The sequence below is a fragment of the Elephantulus edwardii genome, unplaced genomic scaffold, assembly GCF_000299155.1.
Source record: "Elephantulus edwardii isolate Elephantulus edwardi_28Jun2011 unplaced genomic scaffold, EleEdw1.0 scaffold00022, whole genome shotgun sequence".
Taxonomy (NCBI): Eukaryota; Metazoa; Chordata; class Mammalia; order Macroscelidea; family Macroscelididae; genus Elephantulus; species Elephantulus edwardii.
In genome coordinates this window covers 7,964,697-7,984,111 of record NW_006399772.1, presented here as the reverse complement: position 1 = coordinate 7,984,111, position 19,415 = coordinate 7,964,697, and the positions used below count along the sequence as shown (strand labels likewise).

The following is a 19,415-nucleotide window of genomic DNA, read 5'->3' as shown; positions in this document are numbered from 1 at the left end:
TACCAGTAATTACTGTTCTTTTTAAAACTCTGTATAGCACCAATTGTTCAACCGTTACACTAAATAAAAATGAAAGAGTAAAGGGCAGAGAAACCCGGTTACTGGAAAGGAAATAACCAGAATGGTATTAATGAGACTCTTGACACTTGAAAGGTATGACCAATGTCACAGGACAGTTTTTGACATATTCATTAAATATGAACCTAATTTGCTGAGTGAACTCTCACGCAAAACACAATGCAATATTATTTTAAAAACACATACGTATGATATTAAGAGCTCAAAACTACGGTGAGATACCACTCACTTCTACTAGGATGACTGAAGTAAGGAATATAGAGAATAAAAAAATGTTGATGAGGGTTTGGAGAAATTATAACCCTTATAGTTGTTTGAATGGAGTTCACCAAAGTTGGAGTTACCATGTCACCCGAAAGTTGCATTTCTAGGTCTGTACCCAAAAGAAATGAGAATAAATGTACAGATCCTCCTGAAATCAATATGATACTATTTATTCACATACGTGAAAAACTTGTTATGCAGATATACACACCAGCCACTAAAGCCAAAAATGAAGAAATTGAGGATTTCTCTGGTCACTTCTTATTATTATGTACTGTTGAGTTGGAACAGACTCATAGCTGACCCTCCAGTGGGTTTTTCAAGGCAGTAAATCACACAGGAGAAAATTGCCCATCTTTCTCTTGGGTTGCTTATGAGGAGGGGGACTGACTAGCTGTGGGGCTGGAGATGCGGGTAAGTTTTCATTCAATTGCCTTGCGTATCTTGCATTTTGTGCCTTGTGATTCTATTATCTGTTTTAGAAGGAAATGAAAGTTAATTAATAATTCTTATCCTCTTCTCCTTTTATGGCAAACAGGTCCTTCAAGGTTTAGATTATCTCCATAGTAAATGCAAGATTATCCATACTGACATAAAGCCGGAGAACATCTTGATGTGTGTGGACGATGCCTATGTGAGAAGAATGGCTGCCGAGGCCACTGAGTGGCAGAAAGCAGGTGCTCCTCCTCCTTCTGGGTCTGCAGGTGAGGGGGCTCAGTCGTCAACGTATTTCTCTTGTTTCAAGGGCATTGAGAGCTTCATGTTGAAGGCAATTGAATATAATGTGTATACATTAACTATAACGTGTATACATTTTGGAACTTAGCTTCTAAAACTGGTTAACAGCTATAATTTGAGCTCATTTGAGGACATCATACTTGGTAAAGTGGAAAGTCATTGGAATGCCTCAGGGAGGTGAATTGACTCATTGACTGCATACAGCAGCCAGCAGCAAGCTGAAACGCAGCAAAGTTGTGAGGAGTCTGGTGTTGGACCAGGTGTGTTGTGTTATGTTATGTTATGTTATGTTATGTTATACTATACACAGGGTCACTGAGTCAGAACCCACTTGAATAATTCCTACAGTGATTATATTGGAGACAGAAGATGCCTATTAATTATATTCTAATATTTTAATTACTTAACCCTTCCCTCTGTTATACTTTCAATTACATTCTTACCTGTTACTTCATCTATGTGTTGTTGTTGTTTGGTGCCGTTGAGTCGTAGACGACTCATAGCGACCCTATGAACGAAAGGCCTGAGCTGTTCATAGAGTTTCCGGAGACAAGCCATTTCGAAAGTGGATGCCACTCCTTCCAACATCTATCTGTAGTTGAACCTTTTTTTAAAAAAAAAATGTTTTTGATAGCCGGTATGAGATCATCAAGATTTATTTCCATTTTTCAGTTGTGTTCAAATGCTTTCTAGCCTCCAGTTTGCATGGATACATAAAGACAGCTTTAACTCCTTAGGGATTAGGGAAGAAAATAAAACAAAACTTCTGTATTGACTTTATGAGGTTTTTTTCCCATGTCCTTTAATTGTTACAGTGAAAAGTTGGCTTCATCCTTCTTTCACAATATTATTGTTGTGTACCATTGAATCAGAACTGACCCATAGCTGACCCTCCAGTGGCTTTTCAGAGGCAGTTAATTGCACGAGAGGAGATTGCCCATCCTTCGTTGGAGCAGCTGTGACTCATGGATTGCAGCTCAGCTTCTTGCCACTAGGCCAGTAGCTGTTGATTCATGTATTGTCAGAGTTCAAACAAAGGGTGAAAACTCCTGTGAATGACTGGTACTCTTCTGTCTCCTTCATTTCCATCACAGTGTTATTTAAATAGTGGAACCATAATTTGTTAAGTTGTTAATGATGACAGTCTCTGGTACCATGAATTCTAGAATAGCTTTTGAGTGTTCTTCTTTAGCTAGACAAAGCTTGCCAGGTAGATTGAAATAACAGAAGCATATTCTAACCTAACTTGGTCATTTCACAGATCTTTTAAAGGACTGCGTGACATTTATCAGCCATTTTCCATTTTCTTTAATTATCAGCTGGGGCTTTGGGATTAACTGTTTTTGAAGTGAATAAAAATGATATTTAATTTTAGATAAAAAAGGAACATGACTCACTATGAACAATTTTTGCCTTTTAAGTGTCAGTTGTTTGAGTTGGATAAACTTTTCTTTCTATGCTTCTAATTGGGAAGCTCTGATGTTTAACAGTTTTAAAATTTAGATAACCAACGATTAAAGGGCAATAATAATGACATTTAAAATTAAGCTATGTAACTATTTTACTCTAAATATTTTTTTGTTTCATTTTGTTTTAGTGAGTACAGCTCCACAACAAAAGCCTGTAAGTACTTGTACCTGTTCTGTTCACCTTCATGTCAAAAAGGGGCTGTCCATTACTTATCTTTTTAGAGTAGGTTATCATGTTGCTAGTTTTTATTTGCATTTATCTGAATTTTTTAGGGCAGTTGGCTTGAACATTATTTTTGCTCCTCAGTCTACTTTAAGTATTCTAATGTGCATAAACTTGAAAAGTGGAGGTGTTTTTAGTACTGTTCAGCCTTGCCCTGAGCAGCTTGTTTTGGTGACTGATTCTGTGACAGATTAGGAGTTCACATGACCACAACTGGGGGTAGACACACTAGCTTTTTGTTCCTTTCCTTTATTTCATGTGTACATTTCTTCCTCTCCCTCTCTCCTTTAGTTTATATTGGTTTGCAAATAAAATTCATATACATTGTGTTTCACACATCCCTACATTCACAGTTTGAAACACTCACATATTTTGTGTTTGAGAAAACTGATCACCATTCCATTAATCTGTGTGCACTATGACTCTGTATTTTCAGGACCCTGTTGGATCTTCCCTAATTCCTTCACCTACCCACCTCTGTCCCCATACTCCCAACTCACTGAACTCTGCTCTCCCAAGATTTTCCCTCCCCACCCTCTGCCCCACATGCACATTTCTTATGGTTGATGTAGTTCTGCCTGTTGACAACAGCTCAGTGTTAAGAGACCCAATCACAAACAGTGCAGTATACCTTTATGGTGGGCAGTAGTTATACACAGAGAGAGGGGCAGTGTTGTTACTTTGTATAAGGGCAGGAACATGAAGCACTGCTTCATATTTAACACGAAGGATATTTGAGTTTATTCCATTCTTTTTAATGTCAAAAAAGACTTCATGCATTTCAGCTGTATCTCTCCAAGGGCTGGACCTGATAGTTTAGCCAGCCTAAGGTCTTGTTCCTGGTCTTCCCATAGCCCTGAAAAACAAAGTGAACTTTACATCTGAGTTTGTGATTTTGACTGATTAGGACTTGGGAAGATCTATTTGTTGGTATTTGCAAAGCTGATGTCGTTTGAGCTTTTTTGCTGAGCTTTAAAAAGAAGCTGACTAACCTGTACTATTTTTTTAAACATGTTGTAGATAGGAAAAATATCTAAAAACAAAAAGAAAAAACTGAAAAAGAAGCAGAAGAGGCAGGCTGAGTTATTGGAAAAACGCCTGCAGGAAATAGAAGAATTGGAGCGAGAGGCGGAGAGGAAGATAATAGAAGAAAACATCACCTCAGCTGTACCTTCCAATGAGCAGGATGATGATTACCACCCAGAGGTGAAGCTAAAAACAGCCGGGTTAGAGGAGGCAGCCGAGGGAGAGGCCGAGAATGACAATGGTCAGTAAAATCTGGAGCCAGGGCTGCAGGGGCCCTGCGCGGCTTCATTCCTGGGGACCATAAGTCTCCACACTGACTGATCCTTTATGTTTTTTTCTCAAAGACTCTCCAGCACTTACTGGGTAGAATGAGAAAGTGATATTTTGTGAAAGGACTGTCAAAATACCTTTTTTTTTAAAGTGGGAAAATGAGAAGTACCAACTCTCTGCCAAGTAATGATTGTCATTCCTTCCTTTATTTTGTGATTAATCTTTTGCCTGACAGTATTACTGTAACAACAGATGGGCCTGAACATGGTGGAGACTGTGAGGATGGCGCAGGGTAGGGCTGGGCTTTGTTCTGTTCTTCATAGAGCCACTGTGAGTCTTAGTTTGATGGTGCTTAACTGCAGCAACCACAGTGTTGCATTTGTTTGTTGTTGATTGCCTTCGAGTTGAGCACAACTCATAGTGACCCTGTGAACAAATGGCCTGAAGCCCCTCTACAACTATGGACATTTAACTAAGTTCATCGAGTTTCCGGAGGTATGTTGTTTAGGAAGTAGATTCCACTCCTGCTGCCAAACCTGTCATAGTATTCTATTATTGTTTTGTGCCTTTGAGTCACCTGCAGTGTGATCTAAATATTATATATTAACACGGAGACCAGTTACATGGCAAGTAAAACCACAGCAAGTTGAGACAACGAATGCCCTAAAAATGACAAGAGTCAGGCACCTACCCCTAAGAAAAGCGGAAGGATGCCTGGTTCTTTTGTACCATACTAGGATCAAAGTGGTGATATGAATCTAGAAATTTTATGTCATGATCTTCAAGGCTTAGCAGTTGTTAGGCCATCCTCGTGTTAGCTCACTTTCATCAATGACCGGATATGGGAAAGAAGCTCTGTTAAGCTTTCTAGCTTGTGAGGTCCTTTATTGCTTCACCTCTGCTCTTCCAAATGTCATGACTATTAAAACATTGCTCAAATGTCACCTCCTCCAGGAAGTACCCTGCCACAATCCCTGTATTCCCAGCTGGCTGTACTTGGATGCTATCGCTTGAGTTTCCACTAGCTTTATTCATCTCCTTTCTCACCAGATAGTCCGCTTACGAAGGCTGAGAACACTCTGGGCTCATCTCTGTACCACCTGCCTATTGTGTTCTTCCTAATCCAGCCCTGAGGCTGCAGGCCATACACCTCACTAACTACACAGGGACAGGCAGGAGGACAGTTTGCTGAACTCAGGATGGACCTGGAGAAACTCTGGAGAATCCAGAAAGTCTATGTGAATTCTGATAAAATGGCAGTTGTCCACACCTTAGCCTGTTCGCGATGTGTTCTGCTTCATCTGCCACTGAGCTGATTGGCTGGGGAGATCCACTTGGGAAGTCAGCACCTCTCTGTAAAGCTTTTGTTTAGGTCCCACTGAGGCTCTGGCAGCAGTGCCCTGGCCTGCCACAAGCTCCAATCATTTGTTAGTAAAACTCACCTTGCTATTTTATCCCCTTGTCCACCCACATTCTTGGGCTACTCCAGATCTGCCTTCCCCATCCATCTGCCTTCCATTTCTTCTTGTAGATTTATAGAATGTGAGAAAGTCTCAGGTAGGGTTTTTTAAAAAACACAAACCAGACAGACATGTCTCCAGAATGAAGTGAATACATGCTTGGTAGAACTCGTAGACCTGTCTATGGCGGGACGCAGGGTGGTGACTCAGAGAAAGGTACATTACTATTACTGTGAATTTCATTTTTTTTTTAATTGTGTGTGTATGCTGTCAAATCAGATTTGACTGGTACAGGAGGAGTTTGTCCCTCCTCCTGTAGAGAGAGCATCAGGTGGGTTCAAACTGGTGCCTCTGGGTTTATAGTGCAGCATCTTGTCACTAGGCCACCAGATCTCCCTTAATACTGTGAATTTTAATAAAGAACAAAGTAGGGATCGTGGTCAAAAGCAAGCACAAACAAGGGATCCTGTCTTCCAAGGGAGACACTATCCAGATTAAAAATACCTATCACTACTCAAATATGTTCATTCACAGCTCTCTAAAATATATTCTCTCTCTGCTCTGAAGTCTATAGAGTGGCTATGACTCTATTTTCAGGGCTTGTCCAAATGTGTTTGTGTGTAGTGGTACAGCAGCCCTCTTGAGTTAATAAAATTACATACAAAACAAAGACGATGACTCACATTTAAAACACAGGAGAAAGCTAGCCAGGTTGTCGAGGACAGAGAAATGCTGGGAATTAAACAGAAGGCACATCATTTTTGACAGTCTAATTTTGCAATAAGAGGTTTTTTCAAGGGGAAATTAATCACTTAGTTTCTCCTTGTGAAATGAACAAGAGAAGCCCAAACAAATAATTCTGAACAATTTTACCAACTTTTTCTGGAGCTTGCATAGGAGAAGGGTAGAAATGGAACTGCATTTCTGTTTGGAAATTAATTCATTGTTACCCAAAAACCAACTCTTAAAAATTACAGTTCCATTATTAAAAAAAAGGGGGGGGAGTTTTAAAAAAACCTTAAATTTTACCCTGAGAGTCAAGAGGTGTCTGTTAATATTTCAACTAGGCTTGTTGGGAAATGACTTACTGAAGGAGAGAAACCCCTTAGTGCCGCTGTGTTCCGCATAGTAGCATATAAAAGTTCTAACTCTTCACCTGTCAACTTTTTAAGGTGATGCTGAGAACCAAGAAGAGAAGGAAGATGCTGAGAAAGAAAACATTGAGAAGGACGAAGATGATGTTGAGCAGGAACTTGCGAACATAGACCCTACATGGATAGAGTCACCCAAAACCAATGGTCATATTGAGAATGGCCCCTTCTTACTGGAACAGCAGCTGGATGATGAAGAGGACGATGAAGAAGAGTGCCCAAACCCTGAGGAATACAACCTTGATGAGCCAAACGCAGAAAGCGATTACACGTATAGCAGCTCCTATGAACAATTCAATGGTGAATTGCCAAATGGACGACATAAAATTGCCGAGTCACAGCTTCCAGAGTTTTCCACGTCACTGTTCTCGGGGCCCTTAGAACCCGTGGCCTGTGGCTCTGCACTTTCTGAGGGATCCCCACTAACCGAGCAAGAGGAAAGCAGCCCATCCCTTGACAGAAGCAGGACAGTTTCGGCCTCCAGTACTGGGGATTTGCCAAAAAGTAAGTGTCCGGCCCATCAACTGTGGGCTCTCACTGTCCCGGGTTCATGCTCTTGGTAGACGCTGGAAGTGGTAGAGCCCTGTCTGTCTTGTGAACAAGTAGTAGTACTTAAAATACACACTCCGGGTTTTCTTTTACTCTTTGCATATCAGATCCCGTTTCTGAGCTTTTGAAGCGTCTCGTTCTTTCTGTAATTAGTCCATGATATCATCCATTTGCAAAAACCTTTTCGTGTCCACCACTTATACCTTGTAACTTTCTCTAGAACATGTAGTTTAATTTTTGAAGGTGTGTGTGCCTCTTCTCCCCCTCCCCCCAAGTAAAGGAAAAATGTGTCTGGTTTGGTTGATACCATCTTTGGAGATGTTGAGATATTTTATTTTGTTAGTTGCTCCTGGTGATAGGGCTCTGCCATTGTCCTGAGGCCCATTAGCATATTGTAAATAATGTGACAACAATTTCAGTGTTAACAGTGGGTTGTAGATTGGATCTTGCCTTATCAACTTGTGGCTCTGAGTTCATTCATTCCTTTTGAGAGTTAATGGCATGTGGCATACCTCTGCCTGTGACATGCTAAGTGACCTCAATAAGCAGACGTTTTAGACATCACAGTTTACGTTCTGGCTCAGCCAGGGAAAGCTCAGAAACCTCCTCGGCTCCCTCTGCAGGCGGGAGTAGTGAGTGTGTAGGGAGTAAATTGATGAGCAAATCTGTAGAGCCAGGAAAGTCTGCATCATCTTTGGTTGTATCTGGCAGGTGCTGGCCTGAGTCCAGTTACGCATTGGCTGTAACAAGTCATCCTAATTGTGTGTTTTTAACTTGGCTAGACAAGTTTGTCTTCTGTTTATCTTTGCCCTGACCGGAGTGTTTTGGAAGGTGTTTATAAAGGGTTTACATGGAGAAGTTTAGATCTTTTCTCAGAAAGAACTGTGATAAAAAGCGCTCTGCTACTCTTGTCTTTGTTCAAGGCTGATGCCAATTGAGCCTCAGTCCACTTTAACCAAAGTGCATTTTAAATAATGCATATTTCACACACACACACACCCTCTCTAGATTCATTGTTGGTTTTTGCAACTCCAGTCTTGCCCAAAGTTTAAATTTTTATGCAGTATGATTTTTAAAGTGCCCTTTTTCATCATTTCCAAGTGGCTCCTTAGTGCAGTGGTATCAAGCATAATCTCGAGATGAAATCCCAGCTCAGATCTTAACACCAGTGAGTTCTTAACACCCCACCCCTCTCCTATAGACTAAGTTTCTTTCTCGTCAGAGGTAGGAAATGGCTACCTTTAGCATTGCTCTAGTGTCTTAGTGGTGAGAAGTTGCCCTGCCAGCCTAAGGCATATGGTTGGAATCCACCAGCTGCTCTCTTCAAGAAAAATAGACAGTCTCGTCTGGTGTAATGAGCTGCCACCGAAAATCCTCTGTGAGTCAATTATGAGTTAGTTCCCACTCAACAGTGTATAGTGACAGCAGCAGAAAGCATTGCATCAGAATGTATTAGAGTATGTTGTGATTTCTAATTGAATGTATACATAAGCCTTAGGAGGCAAGATCTTTACCTGATGTATAGGAACTGAGCTCAGACTAGTTAGGAGACTTGGGGAATAACTCATAGACTAAGTCTAGACAGACCTTTGGGCTCAAGTCCCAAAGCCACATCATGATTCACCTTAGGGAGTGAAGAAAGCTTGAAGTGTGGACCTGGAAATTTCTGTGGAGGGTGGTAAAAGGACATTTCCCAAATTCAGTGAAATGGAAAATTCCATTTAAGACAGATTATTAAATGGAGGACATACTGCTTAGATTAACATTGTAGCAGTTGGGTACAAGATTACACAAAGGGAGCTCCGGTGGTCCAGGGAGTTGCATGACTAGACCGAAGGCTGTGCCTGTGTGGCGCCTTGAGTCCACCAGCAGCTCTCCACAGAGGAGCAGTCTTCCTGCCGTGTGACTTTCCGCCTCAGAAACCCAGCAAAGGATCCACTCTGAGTCAGTTCTGACGTGATGGCAGTAAGAGAGCAGGTGGTCAGAGAGCTGTTCATGGCCCTTAACTGCTGTGAAGTCACTCTGACTGCCCACTCTGCCCCTTATCAGAGGAAAGGGGCTTGGGCTTGCTTGCAGACCCCCGCTCTTCACCCTGACCGGTTCCTCTCTCAGTCTTCCTGCAGCTTCTGTCACACTGTCCTCCTACTTTTCACGGCTCCTTCTCACTTTCAGACTTCATAAATACTGTTATAACTCTGGTCTCTGTTCTCAGCCCATCTTTCCCTTAGAATTCTGAGCTCTGCCCATGATTTCATCTGGCGGTGATGGGCAAACCCTCGTTCATTCACCATTCAGTAGCTGTTGAGCACCTGTTGTGCTGACCCCATGGTGGGGACTGAAGGTGAAGCCATAAGCAAAGCAGGAGTACCCTTGTCATATTCTAAGAGGGACAGACAATCTGTGATACACAGACCTCAGGAGATAGAACCCAGTCTGGGGAGAGATGTTGTTAGGGATTAATGTGAGTGCGTCTTCTCTCAGTCGTGTTGACGAGGTCGCATGGTCACAGAGCTGAGAAAGCCAGTGTCCAAGAAAAGCACGTGCCCACAGAGCAGGCTTCTCCTTAGCTCCCTAGTGCTCTTTGTCTGTCCAGGTGTCTGCCTGACCACTCCACCGTGGTGTCCAAAAGGAGCTTCACTTTCAGCATGTCAGAACCAGAACACAGCTTACCACGACAGCCTGCTGAAGGCTGTGCTTTTTGCCTTGTTACAGATACTTCTCTTGATTCCTGCTACATAGACCACCAAGCCCTCTTGGATGTACCTCCTAAATGAAGCACTCTCGCCTTGCCCCTGTATAGGGTACCTTGACCCTGTAGTGGACTGGTATAGTAGGCCTGCCTGACCCTACTGGAGTCTTCTGGGCTCTCTACGCCTCTAGCTGTCATGTTGAGCTAGATATATACATTGTCAGGATGCCGCCTTGTCCTGGTTTGAGCTTGATTTTCCTGGTTAAGATAGGATTAACCATTATCTCACTTGTAAATGTGTGATGGGTTTTATCCCCCCTTTTTTTGCCCTCACTAAGTGCCTGGTGTTAGTGATTTTCCTGGGCTGTCATTACTTCCCATAAATTCCTTGAGATCTGAGGACTTGCTCTCCTTCCAAGCCTGGTGAGCACTTGGAGTGGTTCTGTTTTAGACCTTACTCCTCACAGGATCAAACATCCTGGCTCCACAAGTCTGGGGAAATTGTCAAGTATGTATATGGTTTTATTTCTTTTTTAATTTGGGGGGTATTAGCTTTCAAGATTTACCGGTTTATTCACTTATATTGTGGCTTGGGTGAAAGTTGACAGAGCACACTTATTCTTAATGTGCTTTTGAGTTGCTTGTGACTCATAACAACCCTATGCACAACAGCCCTAAACCCTGATTTATCCCTTGCTAATCTTATTGTCTCTGGCATGCCTATCCTCATTACCCCAGTGACGGAATTGGTCTCATCGAGAGTCTTCCTCTCCTGTGCTGTCCCTCCACCCTTCCAAGCATGACATCCCTCTCCAGGGATGATCCTGGCTTGCATCATTTCCAAAGTATGTCAGACATAGCTTCAGAATCCTTGCCTCCAAGGAGCAGCCTGGCTTCACTCTTTCTAGGATGAACTTGTTTATTCTCCTAGCAGTCCATGGTATATTCAGTACTCTTCTCCAGCACCACAGCTCAAAGGCATCAACTCTCCTTTTGTCATCCCTACTCATTGTCCACCTTTCTGATGCATTGCAAGTAATTGTAAAGACTATGGCCTGTATCAGGTGCACCTTAGTCTCCAGACTGACATCATTGCTCCTCAGTACCTTTGAAAGGTCTCTGACATCAGACTTTCCCAATGCAATTCATCTTTTAATTTTCTGGCTGCTAGTACCAAGAGTGTTGATTGTAGAGCCAAGCAAACTGAAGCTGTCAACAATCTCAATCTCTTCATCGTCCATCATGCCAATCTGCCCAGTGGTGAGAATCCTTGTTTTCTTGATGTTGAGCTTCATATTGGAGGCTGCAGTCCTTGGCCCTCCACAGCAAGTGCTTCAGGTCCTCCTGAGTTTTAGCAAGCAGGGTTGTGTCATCTGCATAATGTAGGTTGTTGATGAGTCTACCTCCAATCCTGATGCCACACTTCTCCTTATAGAGCCCAGCCTCCCGGATAATCTGTTCCGCATATAGATTGAAAAGATAGGGAGATTGAACACATCTTTGACACACATCCTTCCCAATTTTGAACCATGCAGTGTTTCCTTGTTCTGTTCTGACGAGTGCCTCTTGGTCCAAGTATAAGTTTCGCATAAGCACAATCAAGTGTTCTGGGATTCCCGTTCTTCTCAGAGCCACCCACAGTTTGTTGAAATTCAAAATTCCTAAAGTCAAGAGATACTGAGACATTAGGAATCACAGAAGCCCAGAAAGATTGACATATAGGCCATCACATCAAGAGCTAGATAGGGGAGATTGTTGTTGAATGGAGTAGGTGGGAGTAGATGTAAATACTGTACTGGTGGAGCAGGGTAAGGGATGGCTCAAAACATACTTGGCAGGGGTGGGGACAACACAGAATCTATTGGCTTTTTGTACTGGGAAATATCTTTAATCTGTTCTTCTCTGTAAAATGCTTGTCTGTCAGATAATGTTCTAAATCTGAGCAATCTAAGACAGAGGAGGATGAAGGATTGGCCATCCACTTCTGAAATAGCAGGCCTTTCAAAACCCTATGTACAACAGAGCACACTAGTTTTTATTATTATATACAGTTTGTCCTCATTTTGTTCTGAGACATTACTTGTGATTCCTCACTGACACTCATACTGTCCAGGGTTCCAGTTTCCTGTCATCCTCCTTTCTTTCCCCTTCTGACTTCTCAGCTTTCCTTTTAGGTAGATTGTCCGTATGGTCTCATGTTTGTACCGAGGACAGTTCACTTTAAAGGCCTGTTTCTAGTTTGGGTGGAGTTCAGGCTCAAAGAGTGGCTAAGGACTTGACTATTCTCTAGCGGATCATTAACTCTAGACTTTTTTATGGTTCTTAAATTTTATTTTCCCTCTCAGGCTAGCTAGGGTTTTCCGTTGTGATCTGGTCTAAGTTATTGTCAGTAAAAGGCAGGCCCTGGTCTGTTCATTGTGCTTCACATTGGTCGGTGTGTCAGTCATTGGACTGTTTTCTTGAGTCTTTGACAGTCTACACTGTTCTGTGTTTGTTTTGCTCTACATGAAAGGAGACAAGTGTTGCATATTACATAGCTGCTTGTAAGTCATTCTTGGTCATCTTTCACCAAAGTGGAATGTAGCACATTGTATTTCTGGTTAGTTGTTCCCTAATTCTGTGACCCTAAGTTCCAAAGCTTCAGTTATGGTTTCTTTTGGTTGTTTTTTTGTGGGTTTTTTTTTTCTTTTTAGGTAAGTCATACTTCTTTAAAAAAAATTTTCTCTTAGTTTGCATTCAGTAATTGTGTTTATATTGTGTTTTATTCAGGCACATTGTTTTTAGCCCCTTCTGCACTTAGAACTCTAGGGAAGTAATTTGACACTGTAAATATCCATTTCTACAACAACTGTTGTCTAGGGATTTTTGTACCTGATTTTAATAACCCTCGCCTGAATCAGTGTATTGGTATTAGAAAATGTTGGTTTTCCAGTTCCTTCTTTGACATGTATTAGCTGACCTTCTCTTATAAAGAAGAGCTTCCTTTTTCTCCTTTTTTTTGGTTTGTTTTTTAATGATAAGCACGGCATGTGTAGAATTGATAAAGTGTGTACATATGGTGGGATATATGCTTACACACATTGTATTAAAGGGGTTAGTAATTCATATTACACACCTCCCTAGCTCATTTTCTAGAAATAATAGTGTGTGTAAATAAAACATATCTTTTCCTTTTTTTTTGGACTGTTTTTAATGTTTATCCTCTTGCTTAGAAAGTTTTCTCCATAGTTCTCATTTTTTGAAGATGCTTTATTTTGTCAGAATCAACTCAGATACAACATAATAACGCTCCAGGATGTTGTATTTCATTATTTCCCAGCCAGTCTCACTTCTCTTCCCTTCCTTTTTATTTTGGAGAGAAGCTTTCCCAGTGAGGAGAAAGAACTAAGATTGGTTCCTTAGGAGGGGCATAGTTTGAGGAGGCTTTCTGCTTCCCAGAGGAAAGTTGAATTTGCCCACTTTACTGGAAAAGAGGAGTGGTTTTTCCTATGTGTGAATGAGCTCTTTGACCGTGACAACCAGTTACTCAGCACAGGTGACTGTTTGACCAAGGAAAGACATGTTACTGTCGAGTCAGAACTGACTTATAGCTGACCCTCCAGAGCATTTCCAGAGGCAGTTTAATGGCACAGGACTTGACTATCTGTCTTTCTCCCACAGATCAGCTGGTGGATTTCAACTATATACCTTTGAGTTGCCAGTGCAACTCCTCACCACTAGGCTTCCAGAAACATAAAGATGCTGTTTTCTCTTACCTCCTGTTACCCGCATGCGCAACTCAATTATTGACATAAACCACTCATTAATGTATTTGGAATACGTTGTGAGCTGGGTGACTTACTTTGAAATTGAGGTAGTAGGATAATGTCATATCGTAAAAGACTTTTTTTTTTTTTCTGTTTTGTAAGTACAGGTTATTCAATGCAACGGAACCACATACAAAATATTAAATGAGGTGTCATTCACTCAGTAACATCCTTTTTTAAACTTTGTTTTCTCTGGCTTCATTGACTCATACAACTCAAGCTAGCTTTTAAAAACAACTGAGATTGGGTAGCAGGTTCCTAATTACTTCCTTCCAGAGGAATACTCTTGGATACCTTCCCAGCCAGCTCATTTTCTTTCTTTTTAAAATCTATGTGGTTTATTTTATTTTTGTTGTTAAAACTATATACAGCAAAATATACCTTAATCCAATAGCTTCTGTCCCATTTAATTTATTGACACACACTATACTAGAGTCGTACACCATTCTCACCATCTTCTCCTGACTTGTTCCTTCCTATAAAAATCAATTTATGACTTCCTAAGATTCCAGCCTAATTTTTCATGTTGTCATTGTCAGTTTTATCCCTCACAATCCCTAAAAGTGCCTAATCCCTAAAAGCAAACCTTTTCCATTAGTTAAATCTTTTGTTTGATCTTAAGACTCAAGAGGATGTTATTGGTTTGAGACTTTAAAGATTCTCTCAGGATGCTAGTTTCGAGGTTTATCCAGTCTCCATGACTCCAGGTGCTCTGAAGTTGAAATTCTGTTCTGCATATCCCCCTTTTCAATGAAGAGGTTGATACAGGCTCTTTAAATCAGAGTGTTCAGTAATGGTCACTGGACACCATCCAGTTCTGGTCTCCTGGCAGAAGAGGAAACCAGCCACCTATTCTTTCCTCCTATTTGTGATGTTCCTTCTTCCTCTCACTTCAAACAAAGACCACTTTTCGTCCCACTTGGGATGGGGACTCGCAAAACTTTAAGACACAAACTGAAGTCCAAGTCCTCTTGAGTTATTTGTGAAATTAGTGTGTTTCTGAGAACTGGTTTGTTTTGTCTCAGTTTTCTAGTTAGTTGCTTGCAGTTGTTCGTAATACTCTGTTCTATTTTTTAAAATTTCTGTTGGGCCAGTTATGATTTCTGCCCTGTCATTTCTTGTATTGGTTGTTTATATCTTTTGTCCGTTTTTCTTCATCCTAGCTAATTCTTTATTAATTTTATTGATCTTTTCAATGAGCCAGTTTCTGGTTTTGTTTATTTTCTTGATTGTTTTTCTGGAGGTTTTATTTTTTTATTCAAAATAATGAATTTTTATAGAGAAAAAGACAAATATTCCATGATCCAGGTTGTGTCATCGTTAGGCACCGTCAAGATGAAACGACCCATAGCTAACCCTCCAGCAGGTTTCAGAGGCAGTAGATCTACAGGAGTAGATTGTCCGTCATTCTCCCAAGGTGCAGTTGGTGGATTTGAACCATGTGCCTTTCAGATTGCAGCACAGCGTCTTACCACTAGGCTAGCAGATCCGGGGATTCTTGATTCAGGGGGGCAACACAGTGTCTTACATTCCTAACTTGGCAGCAAGCCTTGAATCCGAACTGCTTAGGGTAGAAGTTCCATTTCCCTTCTTGCCTCCTCTGCTCTCTGATGGTGACACTTTGACACCTTAATGATCAGCTAGAAGGCTCTGGTGCCCATAGGTGGTTCATCTGGGTACAGGCAGGAAAAGCCCCTGGACCTGGCTAAACATTAGCTGGATAATTAGGCAGGATGGTATCCTCGTCTTCATCCTTTCCAGAGACCTGTGTCTCAGAGTCATGTGCTAGAAACTTACAACTTAAATGTGTTAATTTAAATTTGTGTCTAGGTTTACAAACCTAAAATTATTTATTTTTCTTCCTGATTAATTCACATCAGCGATTCAACTAATTCTTTCTAGTGGTGCCTGCCTGTCTTATTTATCACGTTAGCATTTTTGTCTTACACTCAAGCTCTGGTTTCTGCCCCATTATCAGTGTGTCTGGTGCATCCTGTGTGCATGTGCTCCTTCTCAGCTCAGACTGGGCTGGTCTTTACAGAAGCCTCATAGGAAGGGACACTGCAGTCAGTGAACAAGAGGGGACACTTGTCTATGTCGGAGCAGAGTAAGTTGATCTACCAAGGAATACAACTGAAGGGTTAAAACCTTGAGTAGAAACAAAACAAAAGAAACAACCTTGAGTAGAATTTTTACAGCATCCCCTGGAGCCCTCCAGAGAGGTTGTATGGTCCCTGTAGCACTGGCACCTGGTCTCCTCACACCCCTTAGGCATTAGGCACACCTTGGTCTTACTCACTGGTCTGGGTCGGACCTGCAAAGGCACAAGAAGCGCCTCTTAATATCAGTATATCCAAAAGGGGGTTCCATCTGTTTTAGCAGTACCCAGCTTTGAGGCAACCAGACGATTCTTGCTGTTCTGCATTGAGCAGGCTTTCTGTTTAGTCTGTAAACACTATTTCAAAATGTCCTTCTAAAAGCCATGGTTACATTTCATATTCTCCAAAAGAGATGAGTTTGTAGAATAGTTTGTGGTTGATGATAAAAGTGCTGACTCACTTTGGGATTTAGTCAACGATGCACCAAGTGATTTCTCTTTGTTTCCTGGTTAACTGTGGCTGAAACAGACATGGTCTGGACTTCTGTGGGGAGGTCTTCCACATCCCACACCACCCCCCCGCCCTGAGCCCTGGAAACCTGATCCCACGCTGCTCTTGAGAGTGCCTAGGGTCCAGCCTATTGCCCCTGGCCTGGAGAGTAGACAAGTTGATGAGGGAACTCAAGACCTTTTCAGGACAGCTTTGGTCCAGAATCTTCCTTTGCCAAAGAAAATAGCTTATTAAATCTTTGTTTCTTGATGAACCACACTTAAACAAACCTGAGGTCTGTGTCCTTGACTCAAGGATAGGGAGTTGTAGGGGAGTGGGCCCGGGGACCGTGTAGTCACGTAGTGTGACATGAATACTTTATACTTAGATGTGACTGGCAGAGCAGCATCCTTTCCATCTTGTTCTCCCAGTGATGAAGTACCAGGTGCCTCTGAGCTCGGCTTAGGCCTCGAGGCTAACAAAATACAGGCAGAAAGCTCCGCAGGGCTGCCTTGTTCTCCAGCTAGCCTAGAGGTGGCGAAACTGGAGTGAAAAGAGAAAGGACACAACGGTCTGTGAGATCCTTGGGCAGCCTGAGCTCTTTTGTGTTAATATTTTCAATTATAGCATCAAGAACATTGAGTGCAATTGGATTCATTCCAGGCTCACATCCTTTTCTAGAAAAGGTGACTGTCCTTGCAAATAGGATGTTCACAGATGCATACCACCTGTCCCCATGACTAACCATCCTGCTGTTTGCTCATGCCAGCAAAAACTCGGGCAGCTGACTTGTTGGTGAATCCCCTGGATCCACGGAACGCAGATAAAATTAGAGTTAAAATTGCCGACCTGGGAAATGCTTGTTGGGTGGTAAGTACAGTTTTTTTTTTTAAAACATCTTATTCATGACCGTAGGTTAACAGACTCTGTCTTTTAAATATGTACGTTCCTCTGTGGTAATGCAGTCTGTTCCCTTTCAGCATAAACATTTCACTGAAGACATCCAGACACGTCAGTATAGATCCATAGAGGTTTTAATAGGAGCGGGTTACAGTACTCCTGCTGACATTTGGAGTACGGCTTGTATGGTAAGAACCGCCTTTGCCATTTTCTTCCATGTGACTGGGCACCGCCCTTTACTGCCTGATAGATAGTGCATGTGGGCTGACAATGTGAGAGTTTTCTGCTCTTGTTTTAGGAGTTGAAAAATTTCTTCTCGAGCATGTCCCAATTCTTTTGGTGTCTGTTTTGAGAAACTGAACTCTTCTTAAAACCCAACACAGCCCACAAATCAAACTTGTACCTACATCTGTGGTTTCTGCTCCATAACTGATTCCATATTTTCTTTCTGGTCACTGCTTGATTAGTTCAGCAACTTCCTTTTTAGAGTCTTTCCTTGGAAGTTCTTGTTCTGGAAAAGACGGGATGAGTGTTCGTGTGGTTTTGCGCCCACATTCATGTACACTCCTGTTGCTCAGGGTGATTTTTTCAGGCATGTTTTTCAGTTCATACTTTTTTTTTTAATCCAAATTCAACTCTGATATTTAAATATCAGATCAAGCATGTAAGAATTGGTACTTGTCTTCTTACTGCAAAAAAAAAAATCACAGAATAAAAACAGTAATTATAATCTTTTAGTCAAAGATTAATTTTGTGGGAGCTCTGGTGGCCTCGTGGCAAGATGCTGCACTGCAATCCCAGAGGTACACAGTTCAAATCCACCAGATGCTCTGCTGAAGAAGGAGGGGGCAATCTCCTCCTGTACCAGTCAGATCTGATTTGACGGTACACGTAAAAATAATACAATAAAAATTAAAAAAAAAAAAAATTAATTTTGTTATTTTTTCCAAGCTTACCCAATTTTAAATCTTCTGCTGCTAAAGTAAGGGGCCCAGGTGGTTGATTAAACATCCAGCTGTTAACTAAAAGTTTGGTAGTTCTAACCTACTAGCCACTCCTCAAGAGAAAAATGAGTCATCCTGCTTCTGTTAAAAATTGACAGCTTTGAGATGTGTTTGTAAACACATTAAGTAAAAAAGCGTCATGCTAAACATGGTGCTAGAAGGGACCGGGGGAAAATGGAGATCTTTTGTGTCTTCTAAGTTAGTACAGTCAATAAGGCAAATAGACCTGTAATATTTTGTGTCTCCATATTGTTCTTAGAGATAATGGCAAATCATAATTGGTAGATTTCAGTCTTTGAGTGGATATAAGACTGTGTTGCTCTCCTGTCTGGTATAGAGTGGTGATGTGATGGTCACTTTGAATTTGTGCCTCTCCCCGTGTGATATGAGGTGGCGCAGGCTGGACGCCCTGGGTGGCATATCCCAGGTCAGCAGAGAGGGAGGGCGCGCTTTGAACAGCCAGAACCATGGGCCAGAAGTGTACCCTTTTAGGCTGTGGGAGTCAGTTTTGACTTGTCCCCAGCAACACAAAGAGGTAAATCAGGGTTGCCCTGAATTAGACTCTTAAGAACTCTTTCAGCTCTGAAACGCTGTGCTTCTAATTTTGGGTGTTAAATGTTGGTGATATAACCAGAAAAATGGGACAAGATCACAGCTGCTGTGGAAGAACAGGGTAGCTGTCACTACAGTTTTGTGTCAGGTTACCTGTCTTGTCTCCCATTAGATAACAATTTGCTGCTCTACATAAACTCTGTCATACCAACTTCTTGAAATGCTATTGCTATGAACAGTCTCCCAAGGTGACACATTCACGCCATCTCTTTTTCAGGCTGGGGTTTAGTGCCCTCTCCCTCAGTGCTTCCCAGGCCACCTGTCAATTGTTTTATAGTTGGTATCATGAGAGTGGTTTTTCAGGACAAGCCTAAGCAATCATCCCCTCCCAGTACTGCCACAGCTGAGATAATCGCTTTGTCGGCCTGGGGAACCAGCCAAGATGAGGCCTTGCTCCTCTCAATCTGTAGCTCAGGCTCCTGCAGGTACAGCCTATCTTGTGGCTAATGTTTAAAATAAAAAGTCTGTTTCATTCTACCTCACAACGTAAGGTAATGAAGTGATGTTTGTAATAAAATGGACATGGTAAAGCTCAGTCCAACTAGCATCAGATTGTCAGAGACACACATGGAAAAGGGAAGTTGGCGT

The 19,415-nt window shown here is 41.8% G+C and overlaps 1 protein-coding gene across 1 annotated transcript in view; it reads left to right on the top strand.

The window, feature by feature from the left end:
• Positions 1-19,415, top strand: part of SRPK2 (SRSF protein kinase 2) — a 131,811-nt gene that overhangs the window by 101,092 nt on the left and 11,304 nt on the right. Inside the window, exons 7-12 of the mRNA XM_006882616.1 lie at positions 881-1,046; positions 2,678-2,703; positions 3,793-4,039; positions 6,701-7,183; positions 17,081-17,181; positions 17,292-17,399. Coding sequence (XP_006882678.1) covers positions 881-1,046; positions 2,678-2,703; positions 3,793-4,039; positions 6,701-7,183; positions 17,081-17,181; positions 17,292-17,399 — 1,131 coding nt within the window. The remainder of the gene's footprint in view (positions 1-880; positions 1,047-2,677; positions 2,704-3,792; positions 4,040-6,700; positions 7,184-17,080; positions 17,182-17,291; positions 17,400-19,415) is intronic.